General features: G+C 34.8%; 5 protein-coding genes and 1 pseudogene across 8 annotated transcripts in view; 1 reads left to right on the top strand and 5 right to left on the bottom strand.

Moving 5' to 3' along the window:
- The window catches only part of LOC103833252, a 30,383-nt gene extending 17,334 nt beyond the window's left edge, over nt 1-13,049 (top strand). For 3 of the 4 annotated variants that reach the window (XM_033276859.1, XM_033276860.1, XM_033276861.1), the window contains 29 exons: nt 78-749; nt 945-1,151; nt 1,444-1,547; nt 1,857-2,152; nt 2,296-2,380; nt 2,684-3,385; nt 3,489-3,807; nt 3,978-4,136; nt 4,215-4,378; nt 4,475-4,655; nt 4,737-5,006; nt 5,090-5,296; nt 5,510-5,564; nt 5,796-5,926; nt 6,021-6,959; nt 7,044-7,120; nt 7,479-7,917; nt 8,011-8,097; nt 8,500-8,655; nt 8,735-8,919; nt 9,238-9,777; nt 10,044-10,364; nt 10,457-10,583; nt 10,927-11,148; nt 11,292-11,648; nt 11,799-11,957; nt 12,081-12,398; nt 12,531-12,732; nt 12,832-13,049. In XM_033276859.1, the coding sequence (XP_033132750.1) occupies nt 78-749; nt 945-1,151; nt 1,444-1,547; nt 1,857-2,152; nt 2,296-2,380; nt 2,684-3,385; nt 3,489-3,807; nt 3,978-4,136; nt 4,215-4,378; nt 4,475-4,655; nt 4,737-5,006; nt 5,090-5,296; nt 5,510-5,564; nt 5,796-5,926; nt 6,021-6,959; nt 7,044-7,120; nt 7,479-7,917; nt 8,011-8,097; nt 8,500-8,655; nt 8,735-8,919; nt 9,238-9,777; nt 10,044-10,364; nt 10,457-10,583; nt 10,927-11,148; nt 11,292-11,648; nt 11,799-11,957; nt 12,081-12,398; nt 12,531-12,671 (7,620 nt within the window). In that variant the 3' untranslated portion in view covers nt 12,672-12,732; nt 12,832-13,049. Of the gene's footprint in view, nt 1-77; nt 750-944; nt 1,152-1,443; nt 1,548-1,856; nt 2,153-2,295; nt 2,381-2,683; nt 3,386-3,488; nt 3,808-3,977; nt 4,137-4,214; nt 4,379-4,474; nt 4,656-4,736; nt 5,007-5,089; nt 5,297-5,509; nt 5,565-5,795; nt 5,927-6,020; nt 6,960-7,043; nt 7,121-7,478; nt 7,918-8,010; nt 8,098-8,242; nt 8,369-8,499; nt 8,656-8,734; nt 8,920-9,237; nt 9,778-10,043; nt 10,365-10,456; nt 10,584-10,926; nt 11,149-11,291; nt 11,649-11,798; nt 11,958-12,080; nt 12,399-12,530; nt 12,733-12,831 lie in introns of those variants that run through there. The other variant, XM_018653796.2, reaches the window with a different exon arrangement.
- Nucleotides 13,050-13,111: 62 nt separating this feature from the next.
- On the bottom strand, nt 13,112-18,294 carry LOC117127230. Its single transcript, XM_033276879.1, has one exon. It carries the CDS (start codon nt 18,237-18,239, stop codon nt 17,877-17,879), a length of 363 nt encoding a protein of 120 aa, XP_033132770.1. The 5' UTR covers nt 18,240-18,294; the 3' UTR covers nt 13,112-17,876.
- A 48-nt stretch (nt 18,295-18,342) lies between these two features.
- Nucleotides 18,343-21,300, bottom strand: LOC103849958. Its single transcript, XM_033276880.1, has one exon. The coding sequence runs from the start codon at nt 19,982-19,984 to the stop codon at nt 19,622-19,624; it is 363 nt and encodes a 120-aa protein (XP_033132771.1). The 5' UTR covers nt 19,985-21,300; the 3' UTR covers nt 18,343-19,621.
- LOC108869295 lies at nt 20,642-23,053 on the bottom strand. Its single transcript, XM_033276881.1, has one exon. The coding sequence runs from the start codon at nt 21,684-21,686 to the stop codon at nt 21,324-21,326; it is 363 nt and encodes a 120-aa protein (XP_033132772.1). The 5' UTR covers nt 21,687-23,053; the 3' UTR covers nt 20,642-21,323.
- Nucleotides 22,125-23,894, bottom strand: LOC117127231. Its single transcript, XM_033276882.1, has one exon. The coding sequence runs from the start codon at nt 23,429-23,431 to the stop codon at nt 23,069-23,071; it is 363 nt and encodes a 120-aa protein (XP_033132773.1). The 5' UTR covers nt 23,432-23,894; the 3' UTR covers nt 22,125-23,068.
- Nucleotides 23,895-26,240: 2,346 nt separating this feature from the next.
- Nucleotides 26,241-26,618, bottom strand: LOC117127232 (annotated as a pseudogene).
- Between the last annotated feature and the right edge of the window lie 28 nt (nt 26,619-26,646).

The raw sequence follows: 26,646 nt of genomic DNA on the forward strand, positions 1-26,646 counted from the left end.
ATTTCCTTGTACATTTTCCCCTAGGAACTAGGCCAAATATCTAAAATACATATTTGTCATTCATTTTTGTTTAACAGCTTGAAGGATTATGGGTATCCTACAGGATGACGTCACTATCTGAGACAGATTTGTATGTGTCGGTTCCTAAAGTTTCTGTTTTAGACATCCGTCCTAACACAAAGCCTGAAATGCGGCTGATGCTTGGCTCATCGGTCGATGCTTCCAAGCAAGTTTCTTCTGAATCTTTTCCATTTTCCCTTAACAAGGGAAGTTTTAAGCGGGCCAACTCCAGGGCTGTTCTTGATTTTGACGCACCATGTTCAACGATGTTGCTGATGGATTATAGATGGCGAGCGTCCTCTCAGTCATGTGTTTTACGGGTTCAACAACCTCGTATCCTTGCTGTTCCTGACTTCCTCCTTGCGGTTGGTGAATTTTTTGTTCCAGCTTTGCGTGCAATAACAGGAAGAGACGAAACAATGGATCCAACAAATGATCCAATCACTAGACGTAGTGGCATAGTTCTCTATGAGGCTCTCTATAAACAGATAGAAGAGGTGGTGTACTTTTCCCCATGTAGACAGTTGGTAGCAGATTCACTCGGGGTTGATGAGTATACATATGACGGATGTGGAAAGGTAATCTCGTTGAGTGAACAAGGAGAGAAGGATTCAAACTCAGGAAGATTAGAACCTATCATAATCGTCGGGCATGGAAAAAAGTTGCGGTTCGTAAATGTAAAAATTAAGGTTGACACACTTTTCTCTTAATCTAATTACTTCTTTCTTATTTCAAATTAGTCACTTGGCATGCTAAGGGTAAAAATTAAGGCTTATACCGTGAAGCGAAAAAAGAATTTTCTTGTTGTATTTATTGCTTCGCATTATTTTTCCAAGATTCTTGATTTCGCTAGCTGTTTGTTTTCTTTTTTTCTTCTGTGGCAGAATGGGTCGCTCCTGAGCAAGTGCGTTTACTTGAGTAACGATAGTAGCTGCTTATTTTCCCCGGAAGATGGTGTTGATATCTCAATGTTAGAAAACACGAAATCTAATTCTGAGAGTGTGCTTAGCAATGCGCACAAATCGTCAGATGTTTCAGATGCTTGTCAATCCGATTTGAAGGCTGGCCAGAATTTTACCTTTGAAGCTCAGGTAGGTTTCTTCGAGGTTTTCCCTTTACATGTTTACATAGTTTTGAGCGTCTACTTTATAGCTAATTTTAATAAACTAAAAACTATACCTGGTTTCTCTCTTTTACGTATTTTGAGTCATTATTCCTGATTTTGATGTTTCTGTGTCCTTTTTTCTCTAATAACATTTGTTTATGTGGAGGTCTCTTCTTCAACATTTTCTCAATAACCATCTTCCACACACTCTCAATTGCTGGCTAATCTGATTGATGAAATGAACTGTATTTGTCAATTTCATAGCTTGTTTTGTGCAGGTTGTTTCTCCTGAATTCACATTCTTTGATGGCACAAAATCCTCCCTGGATGACTCCTCTGCTGTAGAAAAGCTTTTGCGAGTTAAGTTGGATTTTAATTTCATGTAAGTGCAGCGTTCTCGAAATCTTAGTATCAGTGATTTAAGTTTATCAACATTTTGTCACACATGAAAGTTGTGGACAGTAAGGTCTGAGCGCATTCTACAACCTAAGATATCTGTTGACACAAATATGATTTGCCTGATCACCTATTTCTTTACCTGTTAAAAGTAAAGAATTGTACTAAATTAAACCCCCGTTTGACCTCATCTACATCTTTCTCATGAAGCCAGCGTTTTCTTCCTTGTTGTTAATGGATCTTAAGTTTTTGTTACATCATATTGTTGATGTATTTTTGCTATTACTTTCAACAGGTACGCCTCAAAAGAAAATGACATCTGGGTTCGAGCTTTGCTAAAGAACCTAGTGGTGGAAACTGGTTCTGGTCTTATCATTCTTGATCCAGTCGATATTTCTTTGGGATACACTTCTGTCAAAGAAAAAACAAATATGTCCTTAACGTCAACTGACATATACATCCACCTTTCTTTGAGTGCTCTTTCCCTCCTACTGAATCTGCAGAGCCAAGTGACTGGAGCTTTACAATCTGGAAATGCTATTCCTTTAGCTTCATGCACTAACTTCCACAGGATTTGGGTTTCACCAAAAGGTATGGCATCAGTTATTATGTGCACTGGCCGTATAAAGCTGTCTGAGTTTTTGGTCTAGCCACATGATCTATTTTTTTTATCTTCTTAGCCACTGTATCAGATAATTACACTATTGACTCTTTTGTTTTGGGAATGTATCCAGAAAATGGACCCAGGAACAATCTCACAATTTGGAGGCCGCAAGCTCCTTCGAACTATGTTATATTGGGAGATTGTGTGACGTCGAGGTACCTTTTTCTTTGATATTTTCATCCCTACAACAAAGCTTACGATGGTTGTAGTCATCATTTTTTTTCAGACTCATTAATAGCATTGAATGCGTCCTTCAAAATTCATGTCAAACCATATCCGAAACAGAAATAAGCAAGCTCTTGTCGTATTGTAGTTGTTAACTTAACGGGTACCCTCTTTTTATTGTGCCGGTGCTTACAACTGCTTAAAAAGAGCTGAGTCCAGTGTACAGATGTTTTCTTCTTCTAGAAGATATAGCTACGTTATAACATTAATTCCCTTGAGAAAAATCCTTTCAGGGCAATTCCTCCTACACAAGCAGTGATGGCAATAAGTAATACATATGGGCGCGTACGGAAGCCCACTGGGTTTAATTGTATTGGCCTGTTCTCTGTTATTCAAGGTTCAGGAGGGGATAATGGTCAACATTCTATTGATAGCGATGAATGCTCCCTCTGGATGCCTGTAGCTCCTGCAGGATACACTGCTATGGGGTGTGTTGCAAATTTAGGAAGTGAGCCACCACCAGATCACATTGTTTATTGTCTAAGGTCTGACCTTGTATCTTCCAGCAGTTTCTCTGAGTGCATATACACGGTGCCCTCCAATTCATTATTTGAGTCTGGATTCAGCATATGGCGTGCTGATAATGTTCTTGGATCATTTTATGCTCACTCTTCAACTGCGGCTCCTTCCAAACAATATAGTCCTGGCCTCAGTCATTGTCTTCTTTGGAATCCCCTTCAGATGAAGACATCTCCAATCTCTGACTCATCACCTACAGGTGGCTCTCAGAGTGAGCAAACAAGTGATCAGACTGGAAATTCATCAGGATGGGACATTGTCAGGTCAATTTCTAAGCCAACTAGTTATCATGTTTCAACTTCTAATTTTGAGAGAATATGGTGGGACAAGGGTGGTGATCTTCGTAGACCTGTCTCAATATGGAGGCCTATACCACGTCCTGGTTTTGCCATATTGGGTGATAGCATAACTGAAGGGTTAGTAAATGCTAAACTTTTTTTTTTTCTCTAGATTAGCTACCCTGAAGGGATTGTTTCTTATACAAAGCTCTTTTTCTTCTAATTCTTCTACGCTCATCAGGTTGGAGCCACCTGCACTTGGAATACTCTTTAAAGCAGATGACTCTGAGATTGCTGCAAAACCTGTGCAGTTTAGTAAAGTCGCACATATTGTGGGGAAGGGTTTGGATGAAGTTTTCTGCTGGTTTCCTGTTGCCCCTCCTGGCTATGTTTCTCTAGGATGCGTTCTTTCTAAATTTGATGAGGCTCCACGTGTGGATTCATTCTGTTGTCCTAGGATTGATCTTGTTAACCAGGCTAACATTTATGAAGCTTCTGTTACAAGATCCTCAAGTTCAAAGTCTTCTCAAAGTTGGAGTATTTGGAAAGTTGACAATCAGGTACGACAACTCACGTAACTTTTGGCGCTGTGTCTCTTTTTCTTTTAAGGCTACCCATTGTCATCGTTGATGTGTAGGACTTTTTGGTTTTATTGAATCAGCTACTATCTTAACTAGCCACACACTAAAATGTATTTGCCAATCCTGATAGCTGTTGAATACTTGTGTAGGCATGCACTTTTCTTGCACGTCCTGATCTAAAAAGGCCTCCAAGTCGACTGGCTTTTGCTGTTGGAGAATCGGTAAAGCCGAAAACACAGGAAAATGTAAATGCGGAAATTAAGCTGAGATGCTTCTCTTTAACGCTACTAGATGGCTTACATGGAATGGTATGATATATGGTCAAATTTAGTACCCAATTTGTTGGAACCGTGTTTACATCTCGATCCTTTTGTGAATGCTTCCAGATGACTCCTCTCTTTGACACAACTGTCACCAATATCAAGCTAGCAACTCATGGTCGTCCAGAGGCCATGAATGCAGTACTCGTTTCCTCAATCGCTGCTTCAACATTTAACCCACAGTTGGAAGCGTGGGAGCCTCTTCTGGAGCCATTTGATGGAATATTCAAGTAAAGATAATAAAGTTTTTATTTATTATGAGATCTAACTGAACTTTGATCATTGTATTTGGATCAATATTTTGATTTTACACTTTCGTGTTGAAGGTTGGAAACATATGACACTGCATTGAGTCAATCATCGAGACCAGGAAAACGGTTGCGCATTGCTGCTACTAACATTTTAAACCTAAATGTTAGTGCTGCAAACCTTGAAACTCTTGGTGATACCGTTGTTTCCTGGAGAAGGCAATTAGAACTTGAAGAAAGAGCGGCCAAAATGAAAGAGGTAACATGTTCTTTATTCTTTCTTTTCGTGAAAATTATATGTTCCCCATAATTTGTTACTTACTAGCTTGCTGTGGTACAGGAATCAGGTGTTTCTCGTGAGAGTGGAGATCTTTCAGCTTTTTCAGCTCTCGACGAAGATGATTATCAGACCATTGTGGTAGAGAATAAACTTGGCCGTGACATATATCTGAAAAAGCTGGAGGAGAACTCAGATGTAATTGTAAAATTGTGTCACGATGAAAACACTTCGGTCTGGGTTCCACCGCCAAGGTTCTCCAATAGGTTAAATGTTTCAGACAGTTCTAGAGAAGCACGCAATTACATGACTGTACAGATTGTTGAGGCTAAGGTACATATATTTTAGGTTCGATTAGAAATCTATTAGGTGGCCTATTTTAGGTTACGATGGTATTTCCCTTTTTTTTTGTGCAGCGCTTGCATATCGTCGATGATGGCAACAGTCACAATTTCTTTTGCACCCTGCGCCTCGTTGTTGAGAGTCACGGTGCTGAACCACAAAAGCTTTTTCCTCAGAGTGCTAGGACCAAGTGCGTGAAGCCTTCCACTACGGTTATCAATGACTTGATGGAGTGCACTTCCAATTGGAATGAACTATTCATTTTTGAAATCCCAAGGAAGGTAGTAAATAAGGAAACAGTTACTATTATGCTTCGTTTGTTCATTTTCTCTGTACCTTAAACATCCGGTCTCATAAGCGATTTAGCCTAGAACTAGCATCGAATTAGAACAGTACATCGATATACATAATTTGTTTTTGGACTGGAAACACTTGTCATGATTTTGGAGTCCTATCTCATATGAAAGCTTTTCTTTTCTATTTTATTGGTATAGGGATTGGCCAGGTTGGAGGTTGAAGTAACAAACCTTGCTGCTAAAGCTGGAAAAGGTTAATTTCTATTACATCTTAGATTTATTTTCTTTGAGCCTTTTTTTATGCATAAGCATCAATTCAGCCGTCCTTTTGTGTGTTTGATCGTTCTTTTTAGAGTGAATTGGCATTGTTTATTGTTCATTTGACTCGTGGATTGTCTGTACGCGAATAAAATAAATTTTTCAAGAGTTCAATGAGTCGAGATTGCTCCTATGTTACATGAGAGTAAGCTATTAACTTGTACAGGGGAGGTCGTCGGGTCGCTTTCATTTCCTATTGGACATGGGGAAAATACATTTAGAAAGGTAGCTTCAGTAAGGTCGTTATATCAATCTAGTGATGCTGAGAATATAAGTTCCTATACGCTTCAGAGAAAGGTTAGTTGCTTTCATTTATACCAGGGCATGTTGATAGATTTCTCAAGCTACTATAACATACATTGTCATTTCTCTTTTGATATATGAAATGTAGAATGCCGAAGAAATACATGACAATGGATGCTTGCTTGTTTCAACATCTTATTTCGAGAAGACTACAATCCCCAACACACTAAGAAATATGGAAAGTAAGGATTTTGCGGACGGAGACACTGGTTTCTGGATTGGAGTTCGGCCTGATGACTCATGGCATAGCATTCGTTCGCTGCTTCCGCTTTCTGTCGCTCCAAAATCATTACAAAACGATTTTATTGCAATGGAAGTTTCTATGAGAAACGGAAGAAAGCATGCAACATTCAGATGTTTAGCGACAGTTGTGAATGATTCAGATGTCAATTTAGAGATATCCGTATCTTCTGATCAGAATGTCTCTTCAGGGCCAAGCAATCATAATGCTTTGATTGCCTCTAGATCGTCCTATATTTTACCATGGGGATGTTTATCAAAGGATAATGAACAGTGCCTGCATGTCCGGCCAAGGGTTGACCCCCCTCATCATTCTTATGCATGGGGTAGTTGCATCGCCGTGAGCTCTGGTTGTGGAAAAGATCAACCATTTGTTGATCAAGGTTTGCTTACTCGGCAGCAAACTTTTAAGCAAAGCAGCAGACCAGCTTCTTTTGTATTGAAATTAAATCAGCTTGAGAAGAAGGATATGCTTTTTTGCTGCCAGCCCGCTACTGGGAGTAAGCCATTCTGGCTCAGCATTGGAGCAGATGCCTCAGTTCTTCATACAGACCTCAATACACCTGTTTATGATTGGAAAATTTCTATTAATTCTCCTCTGAAGCTAGAAAATAGACTCCCTTGCCCAGTCAAATTCACGGTGTGGGAAAAGACAAAAGTAGGCACATATCTTGAGAGACAACATGGTGTAGTATCTTCAAGGAAGCTTGCTCACGTATATTCAACAGATATTCAGAGACCTGTGTATCTTACATTAGCCGTCCATGGTGGTTGGGCTTTGGAAAAGGTTGGCCTTGATATTCTATAGAAGTATCTAACCACACTGGTAAAAGTTCTTAAAACATTACTGAATTCAAATTTTCCTTTGCAGGATCCCATTCCTGTTTTAGATCTATATTCAAGTGACAGTGTGACATCTTTTTGGTTCATCCATCAACAGAGCAAAAGGTTTGTCGCTCTTTTCAGTTCTCGTTCTGCCTGGAATTGTTAGTCTTGCTAGCTCCGCTTTTATTACCCCAGATATTTGAATATATGCATTTGTTTAAAAAATGTTGGTGAATAGCATTCTTGTGGCACTTGGCCATGGAATGTTATATACAAAGTTATTTGGTTCCAGTAAATAATATTTCAATAAATATCTTTTTCAAGTAAGCACTTAAGCAGTATCCCTAGGAGGAGCTGGTCCGTATCTTAATTTTTTTATAAATGAAAACTTATGTTGTAGAGAATTATCACATAACCCGCCATACTATATTCCATGAAATTATTTTGCCTCATCATACTCTTTTTTCTTATGGAATTTCAGGAGACTACGTGTAAGTATAGAACGTGATGTTGGAGAAACAGGGGCTGCACCAAAGACTATAAGGTTCTTTGTGCCATACTGGATTACAAATGATTCATATATTCCGCTAGGCTATAGAGTGGTGGAGATTGAACCTTCAGAAAATGTGGAAGCTGGCTCTCCCTGCCTGTCTAGGGCTCCCAGATCTTTTAGGAAAAATCCTGGATTTTCGATGGAGAGGAGACAACAGAGGAAAAATGTCCGAGTGCTCGAGGTTATTGAGGATACTAGTCCTATGCCTAGCATGCTTTCTCCACAAGAATCAGCTGGTCGGAGTGGCGTTGTGCTGTTTCCTTCTCAGAAGGATTCTTATGTTTCCCCACGAATTGGTATTGCTGTAGCAGCTCGGGATTCTGAGATCTACAGTCCTGGAATTTCTCTTCTTGAGCTTGAGAAGAAGGTGACTAGCTAAAGCCTATGGCTTGGATTTACTGCTGTGCTTTATTTTACAAACCATTTCTGTCCTCCTGTATTAACCACAAATCTATTCCAGGAACGTATAGATGTTAAGGCTTTCTGCTCAGACGCCTCGTACTACAAGCTCTCAGCAGTGTTAAATATGACGTCGGACAGAACAAAGGTCAGATATCACTTTCATGATATATTTTGTTTTCCTTTGCTTTGGCATTACTTATCTTAAATCAAATTTGTGCTCATGTATAGTGTTTTTGTTGGTGTTGGTTTACCACATTTGTTATTTGGCCGTGGAAACTCCTATGGATTAGCTTGCAATGCATTACTTAGTTCAGCCTTCGCTTTCTCTCTCGTGTTTTCTGTGAAACGTATACATGCTACTGCTATATAATATGCTTCTCTTCGTGTTTTACTAAATCAAGATGATCTAGAGGCGGGTAAGTTCTTTATAGTAACATGAACACTAGCTTTTCTGGATAGGCACATATTTGGGGGTATAATATTGAGTCCCACATGGTATTATCTTACTCCCATTAAAACATTAGATGACTAAGTCTTTTGTTTTCAGGTTATTCATCTCCAGCCAAACACTTTATTCATCAACAGGGTGGGTGTCAGCATCTGTCTTCAGCAGTGCGATTGTCAGACAGAAGAATGGATCAATCCTTCTGATCCTCCAAAGCTCTTTAGATGGCAGTCTTCCACCAGGACTGAGTTGCTAAAAGTATGTGAAATGCCTTCAGATTTCCATATCTTATTTTTTATCGATGATTAATAGGCTTACGCCAATGGGATATTTTCAGTTACGAGTGCAGGGATATGGATGGAGCACATCATTCAGTGTCTGTAGCGAAGGTGCAGTGCGTGTCCCTATTGGAAGAGAAGATGGGACTGATCAATTGCTGCTAAGAGTACAAGTCAGAAGCGGGACAAAGAACTCACGTTACGAAGTTATTTTCAGGCCGAACTCTGTGTCCGGTCCTTACAGGTATATCAAAGATGCCTCTACTTTTCTTCCAGATGATTTATTATTGTACTGTTTGCTTGGATCTAGATGGTACATTTTTTACCAATTGCCATGCTTTGCATATCTGATTAAAAGGTGCTGCCAAATCTGTTCTTCTAAAGCCAATATAAGTTTGGTGGATAAAGTAATCTGTGGAGCCTGCATGATTTTATTTTGATAAAATGATGCATCCTGTTTGCTGAATCCAAGTGTGTGCGTTTATTCTTCTATATTTATGCGTTTTCTGACAATCTGACTTTATCTTTTTGTATTCGTGATAATGTCAATCCACTCTCCTAGGATCGAGAACCGTTCCATGTTTCTTCCTATTCGCTATCGCCAAGTGGATGGTGTCAGCGAGTCCTGGCAGTTTCTTCCTCCTAACGCGGCTGCTTCGTTTTATTGGGAAAATCTTGGTAGACGTCATCTATTTGAACTCCTTGTTGATGGAAACGATCCTTCTAAATCAGAAAAATACGATATTGATCAAATTGGTGATCATCCACCACGAAGTGAGACTGGACCTACCAGACCCATACGAGTTACTATTGTAAAGGAAGACAAAAGGAACGTTGTGAGAATTAGTGACTGGATGCCTGCAATTGAGCCTACTTCCAGCATAAACAGAAGACTTCCATCATCATCTTTGTCGGAGTTATCTGTAAATGAGTCTCAGCAATCTCATCTTCTGGCCTCGGAAGAGTCCGAGTTTCATGTGGTTGTTGAGCTCGCTGAGCTTGGAATCTCCGTAATCGATCATGCTCCAGAGGAAATACTGTACATGTCAGTGCAAAACCTCCTTGTGGCATATTCAACTGGCTTGGGCTCTGGGCTTAGCAGGTGAGTTTATCGGGTTCTTAAGTTAGCTTTAATTCACATATGTAAGGGTTATCATTTCTCACAACTCACAAGTGAAGTTATTCTAAATGGCCATTTTGAATTCATATTTGGTATGTGGTCTTTTCCCTTTGCAATTGGTGGTCATGTGTAAAAGTTCCATATATTCATTTGCTATGATCATGAATTGGCATTCACTCTTATCAGATTCTGTTAGTTATATACCCAAAGTACGCTGGGACTAATGCTGAATGCTAATTGTCCTATAGGTTCAAACTAAGGATGCAAGGAATACAAGTGGACAACCAATTGCCATTGGCTCCAATGCCGGTTCTGTTCAGACCACAGAGAACTGGAGATAAAGCTGATAACATTCTGAAGTTTTCGGTTACTTTGCAGTCAAATGCTGGTCTCGATCTCCGTGTCTTCCCGTATATAGGTTTCCAGGGACGTGAAAATACGGCCTTTCTAATTAACATTCACGAACCTATAATCTGGCGCATTCATGAGATGATTCAGCAAGCCAACTTGAGTAGACTTTCAGATTCTGGGTCGACAGCTGTATCAGTTGATCCATTCATTCAAATCGGGTATGCACACAGTTAGTTCCTGATATCAATATTTACTGGATCAGTCTATTCACAACAATTTCTTATATGGTTACGTGCCTCCAAAAATGCAGGGTTCTTAACATCTCAGAAGTTAGATTTAAAGTGTCCATGGCCATGTCCCCAAGTCAAAGGCCGAGGGGAGTTCTTGGATTTTGGTCATCCCTGATGACTGCTCTTGGGAATACCGAAAACATGCCAGTAAGTTTTCGATAGTAACTCATTTCTTATAACGCAGGGTAACTAAACAATAATGACCTCTGTGTTTCACGCGATTAGCCTATTAAATTTTAAAATATTGGGCCTACTAGTATGTAAATTGACTCAGAGATTATGTAGTATTTACGCGACTCTGGATGTCCTGACTTTTGTGTCCATAATTTAATTTTGACCATTAGTTTTTATTCGAAGGATTACTATTGTGATTATACTCAACGAGTTTCAAAGCGTTTAGAATTTTATTTGTCAATGTCCCAATCACTAACTTTCGATCCAGTCCAGCTAAGCTGAACATTCTTTTTCTTTTTTGCTGATCTTCTAACAGGTACGCATAAGTGAAAGATTTAGTGAGAACATATCCATGCGACAAAGTACTATGATCAATAATGCTATTAGGAACGTAAAGAAAGACCTACTTGGCCAGCCTCTTCAGTTGCTCTCAGGTGTTGACATTCTTGGCAATGCAAGCAGCGCGCTTGGACATATGAGTCAAGGCATAGCTGCATTATCAATGGACAAAAAATTCATCCAAAGTCGACAGAGACAGGTTCGTTCCTGGCTTTGATTTTGCTCCTACATGTTGCTGTTTCAGTTGCTTCTGATACCCAACGAAAGTATGGGCTTGCCAGTTTTTCTTTCATGTGCCTCCTTTTGTTATTACATGCTAATGTTTGTTCTATCATTTGGCAGGAGAGCAAAGGTGTTGAGGACTTTGGCGACATTATCAGAGAAGGAGGTGGAGCTCTAGCGAAGGGCCTGTTTAGAGGAGTCACAGGCATATTGACAAAGCCCCTCGAAGGTGCAAAGTCTTCTGGTGTCGAAGGCTTTGTATCAGGTTTTGGGAAAGGAATTATTGGTGCTGCTGCCCAACCTGTGAGTGGAGTTCTGGATCTTTTGTCGAAAACCACTGAAGGTGCAAATGCCATGAGGATGAAGATAGCAGCAGCCATCACTTCAGATGAACAACTTCTTCGCCGGAGACTTCCAAGAGCCGTTGGTGCTGATAGCCTGCTTCGTCCATACAACGAATACAGAGCACAAGGGCAGGTACAATTATACTCAGGAATCGATTTATACATGCATTCCACTAGTCATTCCTTTCTTGGTTAGCTGATGAACCGATTATTAGTTTGATTCACCTAGAACACGATGGTACTTTATGCAAAGTTCAAACCCCTAATTTCTTGCATTTTACAGGTCATATTGCAGTTGGCAGAATCTGGATCATTCCTTGGCCAGGTTGATCTGTTCAAAGTACGTGGAAAGTTTGCATTAACAGATGCTTACGAAAGTCACTTCATCCTACCGAAAGGAAAAGTTCTAATGATCACACATCGAAGAGTGATATTACTACAAGTGAGTCTCGCAATACCCTATCGCTCTCTGTATATGCATAAGGTTTACTTCGTCTGGTGTTCGTCCTCTGTATGTATCAAAGAAAATCTTCTTGAACATTTACAAACGTTTGATTTTTTATAGCAACCCTCAAACATAATGGGTCAAAGAAAGTTTATCCCGGCCAAAGATGCGTGCTCTATACAGTGGGACGTTCTATGGACTGATCTGGTAACCATGGAACTGACTGACGGGAAAAGAGACCAACCTAACTCTCCACCTTCGCGTCTTATTCTCTATCTGAGATCAAAGTCGCATGATTCAAAGGATCTCAGATCAAAGCTACATGATTCGAAGGAACAGTTCCGTATTGTCAAATGCAGTCCAAACACCAAGCAGGCCTTTGAGGTTTACTCAGCCATCGATCAAACCATTAACTTGTACGGGCAAATTGCTTCAAAGGTTAGAAGAAGAGCATCATTATCACCCCTTGTTTAACCAATGACCTAAACATGTTACAAGTGATATTACCACAATAGATATTATTATGCCAAACAAGGATCCATAGTTGAGACTATGTTTTGGTTATTGTAGGGATTGGTGAAAACCAAAGTGACAAGGCCGTACTCCCCGATGTCTGAGAGTTCTTGGGCTGAAGGAGGTTCTCAACAAATGCCAGCTTCAGTTGCACCAACTTCAACCTTTGGCACAAGCCCAACGACCAGCTCGAGTTAAGGTTTTAAGATGTTTGAATCTCCGAGCTCTGTCTCCTTCCAGTGTTCCCATTTTCTTCCTGGTAAAGACTCTTTCTCGCTTCTCCTCTAATCATTTTTCCATTTGCGTTTGCACTCTGTAAATTCGTCTGATCTCTAATAGACATGCATTTTGTTCTCAGGTGGGCGAGAAGAAACACAGCTTTGGTCTAAAAAATACATTTCGTTTTGTTCTAATACTCATGGTGTAGGATTTTTGCAACAGTACCTTAGAAATATAAATATGTTCGTGTATATAAATGTCTGCAGTACAGACTTCTCAAACATCAGACTCGTGTTGATCAACACATGTATACGACGCCACGTGTTGCCTTATATAAATTTATTAATTCTTTATATTTTTTTTTTTGTCAACTTATTAATTCTTTATATTTTTTTCATACAAATCAGTTTGAAATTTTCTTTTCTTTTTCGAAATTTGCCAATTTATTAATTCACTGAGCAGTAAAAACGTCCCAACTTTGTGACAAGCTTGGTTTAAAGTACTAGTGCTCGCTTTTGTCGGGCTTAACAGTGCCGGATTTATTTCTGGATTCACCTCTTATAGGTTCACCTTTTAGATATTAACTAATAAAAAACTACCACGTGTCAATTTTATTTATGAAAAAATAAAGAAAAAAAACAAAAATAGCATTAAATCAAGTTTTTGTTCACAAACTAGCACTCAAGGTCAAAAGTCACAAAAATAGCACTTAATGTTTTATCAAAAGAAATAAATAAATGTTTATACCACTATGGTAAATTAGTATAGACATTAGGGTTTAGAGTTAAGGGGTAGGGATTAAGATTTAGGGTTTAGGGTTTAGAGTTTAGAGTTTAGGGTTTAGAGTTTAGGTTTTAGGGTTTAGAGTTGGGAATTGGGATTTTGGAGATAATATTTCAAATTTTGAAAAATAAAAAAAATTTAAATTTTTCAAAAGATAAAATGCTATTTTGGTCATTTTAGTTTTTGAGTGCTATTTTTGTGATATAAACTTAGAAATGTGCTATTTTGGAGATTTGCCCCAAAATAAATTAAAAATAATATTAATTGCAAAAATAAAAAATTAGACATTACAAAATTTCATCCCTAAATTTAATACAAATAATAAACTTTATACTCTAAGATTAACACTTAATCCTAAAACTTTAAACACTAATCCTAAATTCTAGAGATAGTTCTAAATCCTAGAGTTAACAGTAAACCCTAAGATTTAAAGTTTAGGGTTTAGGGTTTTGCTGACAGATTTAGGAATAACTCTATGATTTAGGGTTCACTTTAGGGTTTTGCTGACAGATTTAGGAATAACTCTAGGATTTAGAGTTCACTTCAGGGTTTAGGGTTAATCCTAAAATTTAGAGTTTAGTGTTAATCATATGATTTAGTTTAGTGCATCATGGAAAATAAATCACTGAAGATCAATATTTTGCTACATTAGGCAATCTAAAAAAACTCGAACTTAGTTGAAATGGTAGTGGAAAAGAAAATGAGATAGGAAACTAGAGTAGTTGAGAGCATAGGCAGATACTACAACCACCATTAAAACAAAAAAATGTTTAATAGACATTACGAGTTAAAAAAAAAAGATTTCTGATATATTAAATTGATCATTCTCTTTTGTTTTTCTTTATATTTATTTCGTAGATGCAATTCATGTACTTTTCTATGTATCAAATTGTATAATTTTAGTTTGTAGTAAAATTTAAGCAAAATAGCTATCTCTCTCTCTCTCTCTCTCTCTCTCTCTCTCTCTCTCTCTCTCTCTCTCTCTCTCTCTCTCTCTCTCTCTCTCTCTCTCTCTCTCTCTCCCTCTCTCTCCCTCTCTCTCTCTCTCTCTCTCTCTCTCTCTCTTGATAACCAATTTCTATATTAAGCTTGTGAACAGAATTGTGTTGAAAATAACAATTTAAACGGGCTAACTATATTGGCTTGTTTAGGTGGTGACTTCTTTAATAGAGAAAAACATCATTTAGAAACAATTTAGTCATTAAAACACATATAACAAAATCAAATATTTTTTCTATATAACTATGCTTCTTCTGATTTAGATAGTAAATGCACAAGTCAATATAGAGATAGACATGTTCCAAGACAAGTCTTGAGTGTTTGCAAGTGAATTCTTACAATGCATATGTTTCACGAAGAAAATAGTTTGGAGTTTTCACACATTTTAATAATAAAAATAATGTTTGCATCGTAGAATTTAGCTAAAATGTTCAAATACCTTGAAAAATAAAAACGACATAGCTATTACTTCTATTAATGTAAAACTCTATTTTATGGTAGGTTAAGAACACAGACAAATTAGTAACAAAAAGAAAAAAAAAAAAAAGAACACAAACAACCACCATAAAAAAAACATGTTTAATAAACATTATGAGATAAGGAAAAAAGATTTCTCCAAATATATGAGTCTTTATCGAGTTTGTGTTTTGATTGATGAGCAGATAGTACAATCCTTTGACTATTTATATGGAATGGAAAGAAGCTTAAGTAACATCTTTTGACTTTTATACTAAATTTATTTACCTGTTTTCAAAAGTAAAACAAAGCTGAAACCGATGGGACAAACAACATTAAAAACAAATAACTAGTGGGCTTTTTAAGTCATGACAAAACTGATCAGACAAGTTTATAGTCTTACCGTTTTTGTTATGCTTCAATACTATTGTTTTCAAATAATCTCCCATCTAAGACAAATAGCTATCTCTCTCTATCTCCATCTCTCTCTCTCCCTCTTGAAACCATGGGCATCCAATCTTTCAATTTCTAGAGTCTTGATGGTACTTTGGTTTTCAATATGGTTAGATGCTAAACAACTTTTTATTAAGCCAAAGAAATTATTTTTTAGGAGAGATAACATGATAATTAGTTTTTATAATAAGCTTATAAGAAGAATTGTGTTGAAATTAACAATTAAACGGGTTAACTATATTGGCATGTTTAGGTTGTGACTTCTTTAATAGAGAAAAACATCATTTAGAATGAATTTAGTCATTAAACAGACATATAATGAAATCAAAGATTTTTTCTACTAACTATGCTTCTTCTGATTTAGATAGTAAATGCACAAGTCAATATAGAGATGGACATGTTCCAAGACAAGTCTTGAGTATTCACAAATGAATTCTTATAGTGCATATGTTTCTCTATGTTTCACGAAGAAGGTAGTTTTGAGTTTTCACACATTTTAATAATAAAAATAATCATACTTTAATATATAAAATACATTTCATAAATTTATATATGTAGATACAGAAGTTGTAAAGTTACATTACAACACACGAAAATGCTATTTTTATGAAACAAAAAAAAAACAGAAAAAGATGGGAAACTTATACAACTTGTATAAAAGTTATGAATATACTTCTTTCAGATTATTGTAATATGAAGCTCGGATCTTAAATCGATCATTCTCTTATATTCTTCTTTACATATATTTTGTAGATGCAACCCATGAACTTTCCCAAATATTAAATTGTATAGTTTAGTTTGGAGTATAATTTAAGTATGTTTTATAAGTAAGATTAGTTCAGAATCTTCACAGTATAAATCGCATGGTTAATATAAAAGGAAATGCAGGAATATTTTTATGAGCTTGAATGCTGTTTATATAATCGTATTTTTGGAGGATAACATCGTAGTATTTAGATAAACTGTTAAAATACCTTGAAAAATAAAAACGACATAGCTATTACTTCTACTAATGTAAAACTCTATTTTGTAGTAGGAGGGGCTGCGTTAGCAATTCTTGAACATTGTTCTTTGAGAGGAAAAAGTGGGTTGAATGGAAGTTTCGGTAAGCAATTGGCTTCGGCTTCCAAAAATGCTTTGCAACAGGAAGGACCTATATGTCCGAATTGTCCTGTGAGTATGGAATGGAAAGAAGCTTAAGAAACATCTTTTGACTTTTATACTAAATTTAATTACCTGTTTTCAAAAGTAAAACAAAGCTAAAACGGATTAGACAAACAACATTAAAAACAAATAACTAGTGGGCTTTTTAAGTCATGACAAAACTGATCAGACAAGTTTATAGTCTTACCGTTTTTGTTATGCTTCAATACTATTGTTTTCAAATAATCTCCCGTCTAAGACAAATATCTCTCTCTCTTTATCTCCATCTCTCTCTCTCTCTCTCTCTCTCTCTCTCTCTCTCTCTCTCTCTCTCTCTCACACACACACACACACACACACTCTCTCTCTCTCTCCCTCTTGAAACCATGGGCATGCAATCTTCCAATTTCTAGAGTCTTGATGGTATTTTGGATTTCTATATGGTTAGACGCAAAACAACTTTTAATTAAGCCAAAGAAATTAATTTTTTAGGAGAGATAACATGATAATTTGTTTTTATAATAAGCTTGTAAGTAGAATTGTGTTGAAATTAACAATTTAAACGGGCTAACTATATTGGTTTGTTTAGGTGGTTACTTCTTTCACAGAGAAAAACATCATTTAGAAACAATTTAGTCATTAAACACACATATAACGAAATCAAAGATTTTTTCTACTAACTATGCTTCTTATGATTTAGATAGTAAATGCCCAAGTCAATATAGAGATGGACATGTTCCAAGACAAGTCTTGAGTATTCACAAGTGAATTCTTATAGTGCATATGTTTCTCTATGTTTCACGAAGAAGGTAGTTTTTCACACATTTTAATAATAAAAAAATCATACTTTAATATATAATATACATTTCAAAAATTTATATATGTAGATATAGAAGTAGTAAATTTACATTAAAACACACAAAAATGCTCATTTTATGAAACAAAAAAAAAACAGAAAAAGATGGGAAACTTATACAACTTGTGTAAAATTATGAATAGACTTCTTTCAGATTATTGTAAAGTGAAACTTGGATCTTAAATTGATCATTCTACTCTGTTCTTCTTTACATATATTTTGTAGATGCAACCCATGTACTTTCCCAAATATTAAATTGTATAGTTTAGTTTGGAGTATAATTTAAGTATGTTTTATAAGTAAGATTAGTTTAGAATCTTCACAGTCATGAACCGCATGGTTAATATAAAAGGAAATACAGGAATATATTTATTTCAAAAATGCTGTTTATATAATCGTATTTTTGGAGGATAACATCGTAGAATTTAGCTAAAATGTTAAAATACCTTAAAAAATAAAAACGATATAGCTATTACTTCTACTAATGTAAAAATCTATTTTGTGGTAGGAGGAGCTGTGTTAGCAATTCTTGAACATTGTTCTTTGAGAGGAAAAAGTGGGTTGAATGGAAGTTTCGGTAAGCAGTTGGCTTCGGCTTCCAAAAATGCTTTGCAACAGGAAGGACCTATATGTCTGAATTGTCCTGTGAGTATGGATGTGTAAATCTCTATAATGCATCCTGGAATATCCATCACTGAAGACCAACATTTTGCTACATCAGGTAGGCCGGGAATAGCGGGACTTGGTTGGAATGGGAGTGGAAAAGGAAATGGGATGGGAAACTGGGGTAGTTGAGCATTGGCAGAGACTACAACACAGACAAACACCATAAAGAAAAAAACATGTTTAATAGACATTATGAGATAAGGCAAAAAGAAGAAGAAATATTTCTCCAAATATATGACTCTTTATTGAGTTTGTGTTTTGATTGATGAGCAGATAGTACAATCGTTTGACTATTTATATTGAATGGAAAGAAGCTTAAGAAACATCTTTTGACTTTTATACTAAATTTATTTACCTGTTTTCAAAAGTAAAACAAAGCTGAAACCGATGAGAAAAACAACATTAAAAACAAATAACTGGTGGGCTTTTTAAGTCATGACAAAACTGATCAGACAAGTTTATAGTCTTACTGTTTTTGTTATGCTTCAATACTATTGTTTTCAAATAATCTCCTGTCTAGGACAAATATCTATCTCTCTATATCTCGCTCTCTCTCTCTCACACACACACACACACACTCTCTCTCTCTCCCTCTTGAAACCATGGGCATGCAATCTTCCAATTTCTAGAGTCTTGATGGTATTTTGGATTTCTATATGGTCGACACGAAACAGCTTTTTATTAAGCCAAAAAAAATTAATTTTTTAGGAGAGATAACATGATAATTAGTTTTTATAATAAGCTTGTGAGTAGAATTGTGTTGAAATTAACAATTTAAACGGGATAACTATATTGGCTTGTTTAGGTGGTGACTTCTTTAACACAGAAAAACATCATTTAGAAAAAATTTAGTCATTAAACACACATATAACGAAATCAAATATTTTTTCTACTAACTATGCTTCTTCTGATTTAGATAGTAAATGCACAAGTCAATATAGAGATGGACATGTTCCAAGACAAGTCTTGCGCATTCACAAGTGAATTCTTATAGTGCATATGTTTTTCTATGTTTCACGAAGAAGGTAGTTTTGAGTTTTCACACATTTTAATAATAAAAATAATCATACTTTATTATATAATATACATTTCATAAATTTATATATGTAGATACAGGAGTAGTAAAGTTTCATTAAAACACACAAAAATGCTCTTTTTATGAAACAAAAAAAAAACAGAAAAAGATGGGAAACTTATACAGCTTGTGTAAAATTATGAATAGACTTCTTTCAGATTATTGTAAAGTGAAACTCGGATCTTAAATCGATCATTCTCCTCTGTTCTTCTTTATATATATTTTGTAGATGCAACCCATGTACTTTCCCAAATATTAAATTGTATAGTTTAGTTTGGAGTATAATTTAAGTATGTTTTATAAGTAAGATTAGTTTAGAATCTTCACAGTCATGAAACACAAGGTTAATATAAAAGGAAATGCAGGAATACTTTTATTTCTAAAGTGTTGTTTATATAATTGTATTTTTGGAGGATACCATCGTAGAAATTAGCTAAGATGTTAAAAAAGCTTGACAAATAAAAATGACATAGCTATTACTTCTATTAATGTAAAACCCTATTTTGTGGTAGGAGGAGCTGCATTAGCAATTCTTGAACATTGTTCTTTGAGAGGAAAAAGTGGGTTGAATGGAAGTTTCGGTAAGCAATTGGCTTCGGCTTCCAAAAATGCTTTGCAACAGGAAGGACCTATATGTCCGAATTGTCCTGTGAGTATGGATGTGTAAATCTCTATAATGCATCCTGGAATATCCATCACTGAAGACCAACATTTTGCTACATCAGGTAGTCCGGGAATACCGGGACTTGGTTGGAATGGGAGTGGAAAAGGAAATGGGATGGGAAACTGGGGTAGTTGAGCATTGGCAGAGACTACAACACAGACAAACACCATAAAGAAAAAAACATGTTTAATAGACATTATGAGATAAGGAAAAAAGAAGAAGAAAGATTTCTCCAAATATATGAGTCTTTATCGAGTTTGTGTTTTGATTGATGAGCAGATAGTACAATCCTTTGACTATTTATATTGAATGGAAAGAAGCTTAAGAAACATCTTTTGACTTTTATACTAAATTTAATTACCTGTTTTCAAAAGTAAAACAAAGCTGAAACCGATGAGACAAACAACATTAAAAACAAATAACTAGTGGGCTTTTTAAGTCATGACAAAACTGATCAGACAAGTTTATAGTCTTACCGTTTTTGTTATGCTTCAATACTATTGTTTTCAAATAATCTCCCGTCTAAGATAAATAGCTATCTCTCTCTCTCTCTCCCTCTTGAAACCATGGGCATCCAATTTTTCAATTTCTAGAGTCTTGATGGTACTTTGGTTTTCTATATGGTTAGACGCTAAACAACTTTTTATTAAGCCAAAGAAATTATTTTTTTAAGTGAGATAACATGATAATTAGTTTTTATAATAATCTTATGAGAAGAATTGTGTTGAAATTAACAATTTAAACGGGTTAACTATATTGGCCTGTTTAGGTTGTGACTTCTTTAACAAAGAAAAACATCATTTAGAACGAATTTAGTCATTAAACACACATATAATGAAATCAACGATTTTTTCTATTAACAATGCTTCTTCTGATTTAGATAGTAAATGCACAAGTCAATATAGAGATGGACATGTTCCAAGACAAGTCTTGAGTATTCCCAAGTGAATTCTTATAGTGCATATGTTTCTCTATGTTTCACGAAGAAGGTAGTTTTGAATTTTAACACATTTTAATAATAAAAATAATAATCCTGAAATATATAATATAAATTTCATAAATTTATATATGTAGATACAGAAGTTGTAAAGTTACATTAAACACACCAAAATGCTATTTTTATGAAACAAAAAAAAACAGAAAAATATGGGAAACTTATACAGCTTGTATAAAAGTTATGAATAGACTTCTTTCAGATTATTGTAATATGAAACTCGGATCTTAAATCGATCATTCTCCTATTTTTTTCTTTATATTTATTTTGTAGATGCAACCCATGAACTTTCCTAAATATTAAATTGTATAGTTTAGTTTGTAGTATAATTTAAGTATGTTTTATAAGTAAGATTAGTTTAGAATCTTCACAGTCATGAACCGAATGTTTAATATAAAAGGAAATGCAGGAATATTTTTATTTCTAAAATGCTGTTTATATAATCGTATTTTTGGAGGATAACATCGTAGAATTTAGCTAAAATGTTAAAATACCTTGAAAAATAAAAACGACATAGCTATTACTTCTACTAATGTAAAACTCTATTTTGTGGTAGGAGGAGCTGCGTTAGCAATTCTTGAACATTGTTCTTTGAGAGGAAAAAGTGGGTTGAATGGAAGTTTCGGTAAGCAGTTGGCTTCGGCTTCCAAAAATGCTTTGCAACAGGAAGGACCTATATGTCCGAATTGTCCTGTGAGTATGGATGTGTAAATCTCTATAATGCATCCTGGAATATCCATCACTGAAGACCAACATTTTGCTACATCAGGTAGGCCGGGAATACCGGGACTTGGTTGGAATGGGAGTGGAAAAGGAAATGGGATTGGAAACTGGGGTAGTTGAGCATTGGCAGAGACTACAACACAGACAAACACCATAAAGAAAAAAACATGTTTAATAGACATTATGAGATAAGGCAAAAAGAAGAAGAAAGATTTTTCCAAATATATGACTCTTTATTGAGTTTGTGTTTTGATTGATGAGCAGATAGTACAATCCTTTGACTATTTATATTGAATGGAAAGAAGCTTAAGAAACATCTTTTGACTTTTATACTAAATTTATTTAGCTGTTTTCAAAAGTAAAACAAAGCTGAAACCGATGAGAAAAACAACATTAAAAACAAATAACTAGTGGGCTTCTTAAGTCATGACAAAACTGATCACACAAGTTTATAGTCTTACCGTTTTTGTTATGCTTCAATACTATTGTTTTCAAATAATCTCCCGTCTAGGACAAATATCTATCTCTCTATATCTCGCTCTCTCTCTCTCACACACACATACACTCTCTCTCTCTCTCCCTCTTGAAACCATGGGAATGCAATTTTCCAATTTCTAGAGTCTTGATGGTATTTTGGATTTCTATATGGTTAGACACGAAACAGCTTTTTATTAAGCCAAAAAAAATTAATTTTTTAGGAGAGATAACATGATAATTAGTTTTTATAATAAGCTTGTGAGTAGAATTGTGTTGAAATTAACAATTTAAACGGGCTAACTATATTGGCTTGTTTGGGTGGTGATTTTTTTAATAGAGAAAAACATCATTTAGAAACAATTTAGTCATTAAACACACATATAACGAAATCAAATATTTTTTCTACTAACTATGCTTTTTATGATTTAGATAGTAAATGCACAAGTCAATATAGAGATGGAAATGTTCCAAGACAAGTCTTGAGTTTTCACAAGTGAATTCTTATAGTGCATATGTTTCTCTATGTTTTTCAGGAAGAAGGTAGTTTTGAGTTTTTACACATTTTAATAATAAAAATAATCATACTTTAATATATAAAATACATTTCATAAATTTATATATGTAGATACAGAAGTTGTAAAGTTACATTAAAACACACAAGAATGATATTTTTATGAAACAAAAAAAACAGAAAAAGATGGGAAACTTATACAGCTTGTATAAAAGTTATGAATAGACTTCTTTCAGATTATTGTAATATGAAACTCGGATCTTAAATCGATCATTCTCCTATATTCATCTTTATATTTATTTTGTAGATGCAACCCATGAACTTTCCTAAATATTAAATTGTATAGTTTAGTTTGTAGTATAATTTAAGTATGTTTTATAAGTAAGATTAGTTTAGAATCTTCACAGTCATGAACCGAATGGTTAATATAAAAGGAAATGCAGGAATATTTTTATTTCTAAAATGCTGTTTATATAATCGTATTTTTGGAGGATAACATTGTAGAATTTAGCTAAAATGTTAAAATACCTTGAAAAATAAAAACGACATAGCTATTAATTCTACTAATGTAAAAATCTATTTTGTGGTAGGAGGAGCTGTGTTAGCAATTCTTGCACATTGTTCTTTGAGAGGAAAAAGTGGGTTGAATGGAAGTTTCGGTAAGCAATTGGCTTCGGCTTCCAAAAATGCTTTGCAACAGGAAGGACCTATATGTCCGAATTGTCCTGTGAGTATGGATGTGTAAATCTCTATAATGCATCCTGGAATATCCATCACTGAAGACCAGCATTTTGCTACATCAGGTAGTCCGGGAATACCGGGACTTGGTTGGAATGGAAGTGGAAAAGGAAATGGGATGGGAAACTGGGGTAGTTGAGCATTGGCAGAGACTACAACATAGACAAACACCATAAAGAAAAAAACATGTTTAATAGACATTATGAGATAAGGAAAAAGGTAGAAGAAAGATTTCTCCAAATATATGAGTCTTTATCGAGTTTGTATTTTGATTGATGAGCATATAGCACAATCCTTTGACTATTTATATTGAATGGAAAGAAGATTAAGAAACATCTTTTGATTTTTATACTAAATTTAATTACTTGTTTTCAAAAGTAAAACAAAGCTGAAACCGATGAGAAAAACAACATTAAAAACAAATAACTAGTGGGCTTTTTAAGTCATGACAAAACTGATCAGACAAGTTTATAGTCTTACCGTTTTTGTTATGCTTCAATACTATTGTTTTCAAATAATCTCCCATCTAAGACAAATAGCTATCTCTCTCTATCTCCATCTCTCTCTCTCCCTCTTGAAACCATGGGCATCCAATCTTTCAATTTCTAGAGTCTTGATGGTACTTTGGTTTTCAATATGGTTAGATGCTAAACAACTTTTTATTAAGCCAAATAAATTTTTTTTAGGAGAGATAACATGATAATTAGTTTTTATAATAAGCTTATAAGAAGAATTGTGTTGAAATTAACAATTAAACGGGTTAACTATATTGGCATGTTTAGGTTGTGACTTCTTTAATAGAGAAAAAATCATTTAGAATGAATTAGTCATTAAACAGACATATAATGAAATCAAAGATTTTTTCTACTAACTATGCTTCTTCTGATTTAGATAGTAAATGCACAAGTCAATATAGAGATGGACATGTTCCAAGACAAGTCTTGAGTATTCACAAATGAATTCTTATAGTGCATATGTTTCTCTATGTTTCACGAAGAAGGTAGTTTTGAGTTTTCACACATTTTAATAATAAAAATAATCATACTTTAATATATAAAATACATTTCATAAATTTATATATGTAGATACAGAAGTTGTAAAGTTACATTACAACACACGAAAATGCTATTTTTATGAAACAAAGAAAAACAGAAAAAGATGGGAAACTTATACAACTTGTATAAAAGTTATGAATATACTTCTTTCAGATTATTGTAATATGAAGCTCGGATCTTAAATCGATCATTCTCTTATATTCTTCTTTACATATATTTTGTAGATGCAACCCATGAACTTTCCCAAATATTAAATTGTATAGTTTAGTTTGGAGTATAATTTAAGTATGTTTTATAAGTAAGATTAGTTTAGAATCTTCACAGTATAAATCGCATGGTTAATATAAAAGGAAATGCAGGAATATTTTTATGAGCTTGAATGCTGTTTATATAATCGTATTTTTGGAGGATAACATCGTAGTATTTAGATAAACTGTTAAAATACCTTGAAAAATAAAAACGACATAGCTATTACTTCTACTAATGTAAAACTCTATTTTGTAGTAGGAGGAGCTGCGTTAGCAATTCTTGAACATTGTTCTTTGAGAGGAAAAAGTGGGTTGAATGGAAGTTTCGGTAAGCAATTGGCTTCGGCTTCCAAAAATGATTTGCAACAGGAAGGACCTATATGTCCGAATTGTCCTGTGAGTATGGAATGGAAAGAAGCTTAAGAAACATCTTTTGACTTTTATACTAAATTTAATTACCTGTTTTCAAAAGTAAAACAAAGCTAAAACGGATTAGACAAACAACATTAAAAACAAATAACTAGTGGGCTTTTTAAGTCATGACAAAACTGATCAGACAAAATATAGTCTTACCGTTTTTGTTATGCTTCAATACTATGTTTCAAATAATCTCCCGTCTAAGACAAATATCACTCTCTTCTTATAGCCATCTCTCTCTCTCTCTCTCTCTCTCTCTCTCTCTCTCTCTCTCTCTCTCTCTCTCTCTCTCTCTCTCTCTCTCACACACACACACACACACACACTCTCTCTCTCTCTCTCCTCTTGAAACCATGGGCATGCAATCTTCCAATTTCTAGAGTCTTGATGGTATTTTGGATTTCTATATGGTTAGACGCAAAACAACTTTTAATTAAGCCAAAGAAATTAATTTTTTAGGAGAGATAACATGATAATTTGTTTTTAATAAGCTTGTAAGTAGAATTGTGTTGAAATTAACAATTTAAACGGGCTAACTATATTGGTTTGTTTAGGTGGTTACTTCTTTCACAGAGAAAAAACCTCATTTAGAAACAATTTAGTCATTAAACACACATAAACGAAATCAAAGATTTTTTCTACTAACTATGCTTCTTATGATTTAGATAGTAAATGCCCAAGTCAATATAGAGATGGACATGTTCCAAGACAAGTCTTGAGTATTCACAAGTGAATTCTTATAGTGCATATGTTTCTCTATTGTTCACGAAGAAGGTAGTTTTTCACACATTTAATAATAAAAAAATCATACTTTAATATATAATATACATTTCAAAATTTATATATGTAGATATAGAAGTAGTAAATTTACATTAAAACACACAAAAATGCTCATTTTATGAAAAAAAAAAAACAGAAAAAAGATGGGAAACTTATACAACTTGTGTAAAATTATGAATAGACTTCTTTCAGATTATTGTAAAAGTGAAACTTGATTTAAATTGATCATTCTACTCTGTTCTTCTTTACATATATTTTGTAGATGCAACCCTGTACTTTCCCAAATATTAAATTGTATAGTTTAGTTTGGAGTATAATTTAAGTATGTTTTATAAGTAGATTAGTTTAGAATCTTCACAGTCATGACCGCATGGTTAATATAAAAGGAAATACAGGACTATATTTATTTCAAAAATGCTGTTTATATAATCGTATTTTTGGAGGATAACATCGTAGATTTAGCTAAAATGTTAAAATACTTAAAAAATAAATAACGATATAGCTATTACTTCTACTAATGTAAAAATCTATTTTGTGGTAGGAGGAGCTGTGTTAGCAATTCTTGAACATTGTTCTTTGAGAGGAAAAAGTGGGTTGAATGGAAGTTTCGGTAAAGCAGTTGGCTTCGGCTTCAAAAATGCTTTGCAACAGGAAGGACCTATATGTCCGAATTGTCCTGTGAGTATGGATGTGTAAATCTCTAAATACATCCTGGATACCATCACTGAAGACCAACATTTTGCTACATCAGGTAGGCCGGGGATAGCGGGACTTGGTTGGAATGGGAGTGGAAAAGGAAATGGGATGGAAAACTGGGGTAGTTGAGCATTGGCAGAGACTACAACACAGACAAACACCATAAAGAAAAAAAACATGTTTAATAGACATTATGAGATAAGGCAAAAAGAAGAAGAAA

The sequence above is a fragment of the Brassica rapa genome, chromosome A08, assembly GCF_000309985.2.
Source record: "Brassica rapa cultivar Chiifu-401-42 chromosome A08, CAAS_Brap_v3.01, whole genome shotgun sequence".
NCBI lineage: Eukaryota > Viridiplantae > Streptophyta > Magnoliopsida > Brassicales > Brassicaceae > Brassica > Brassica rapa.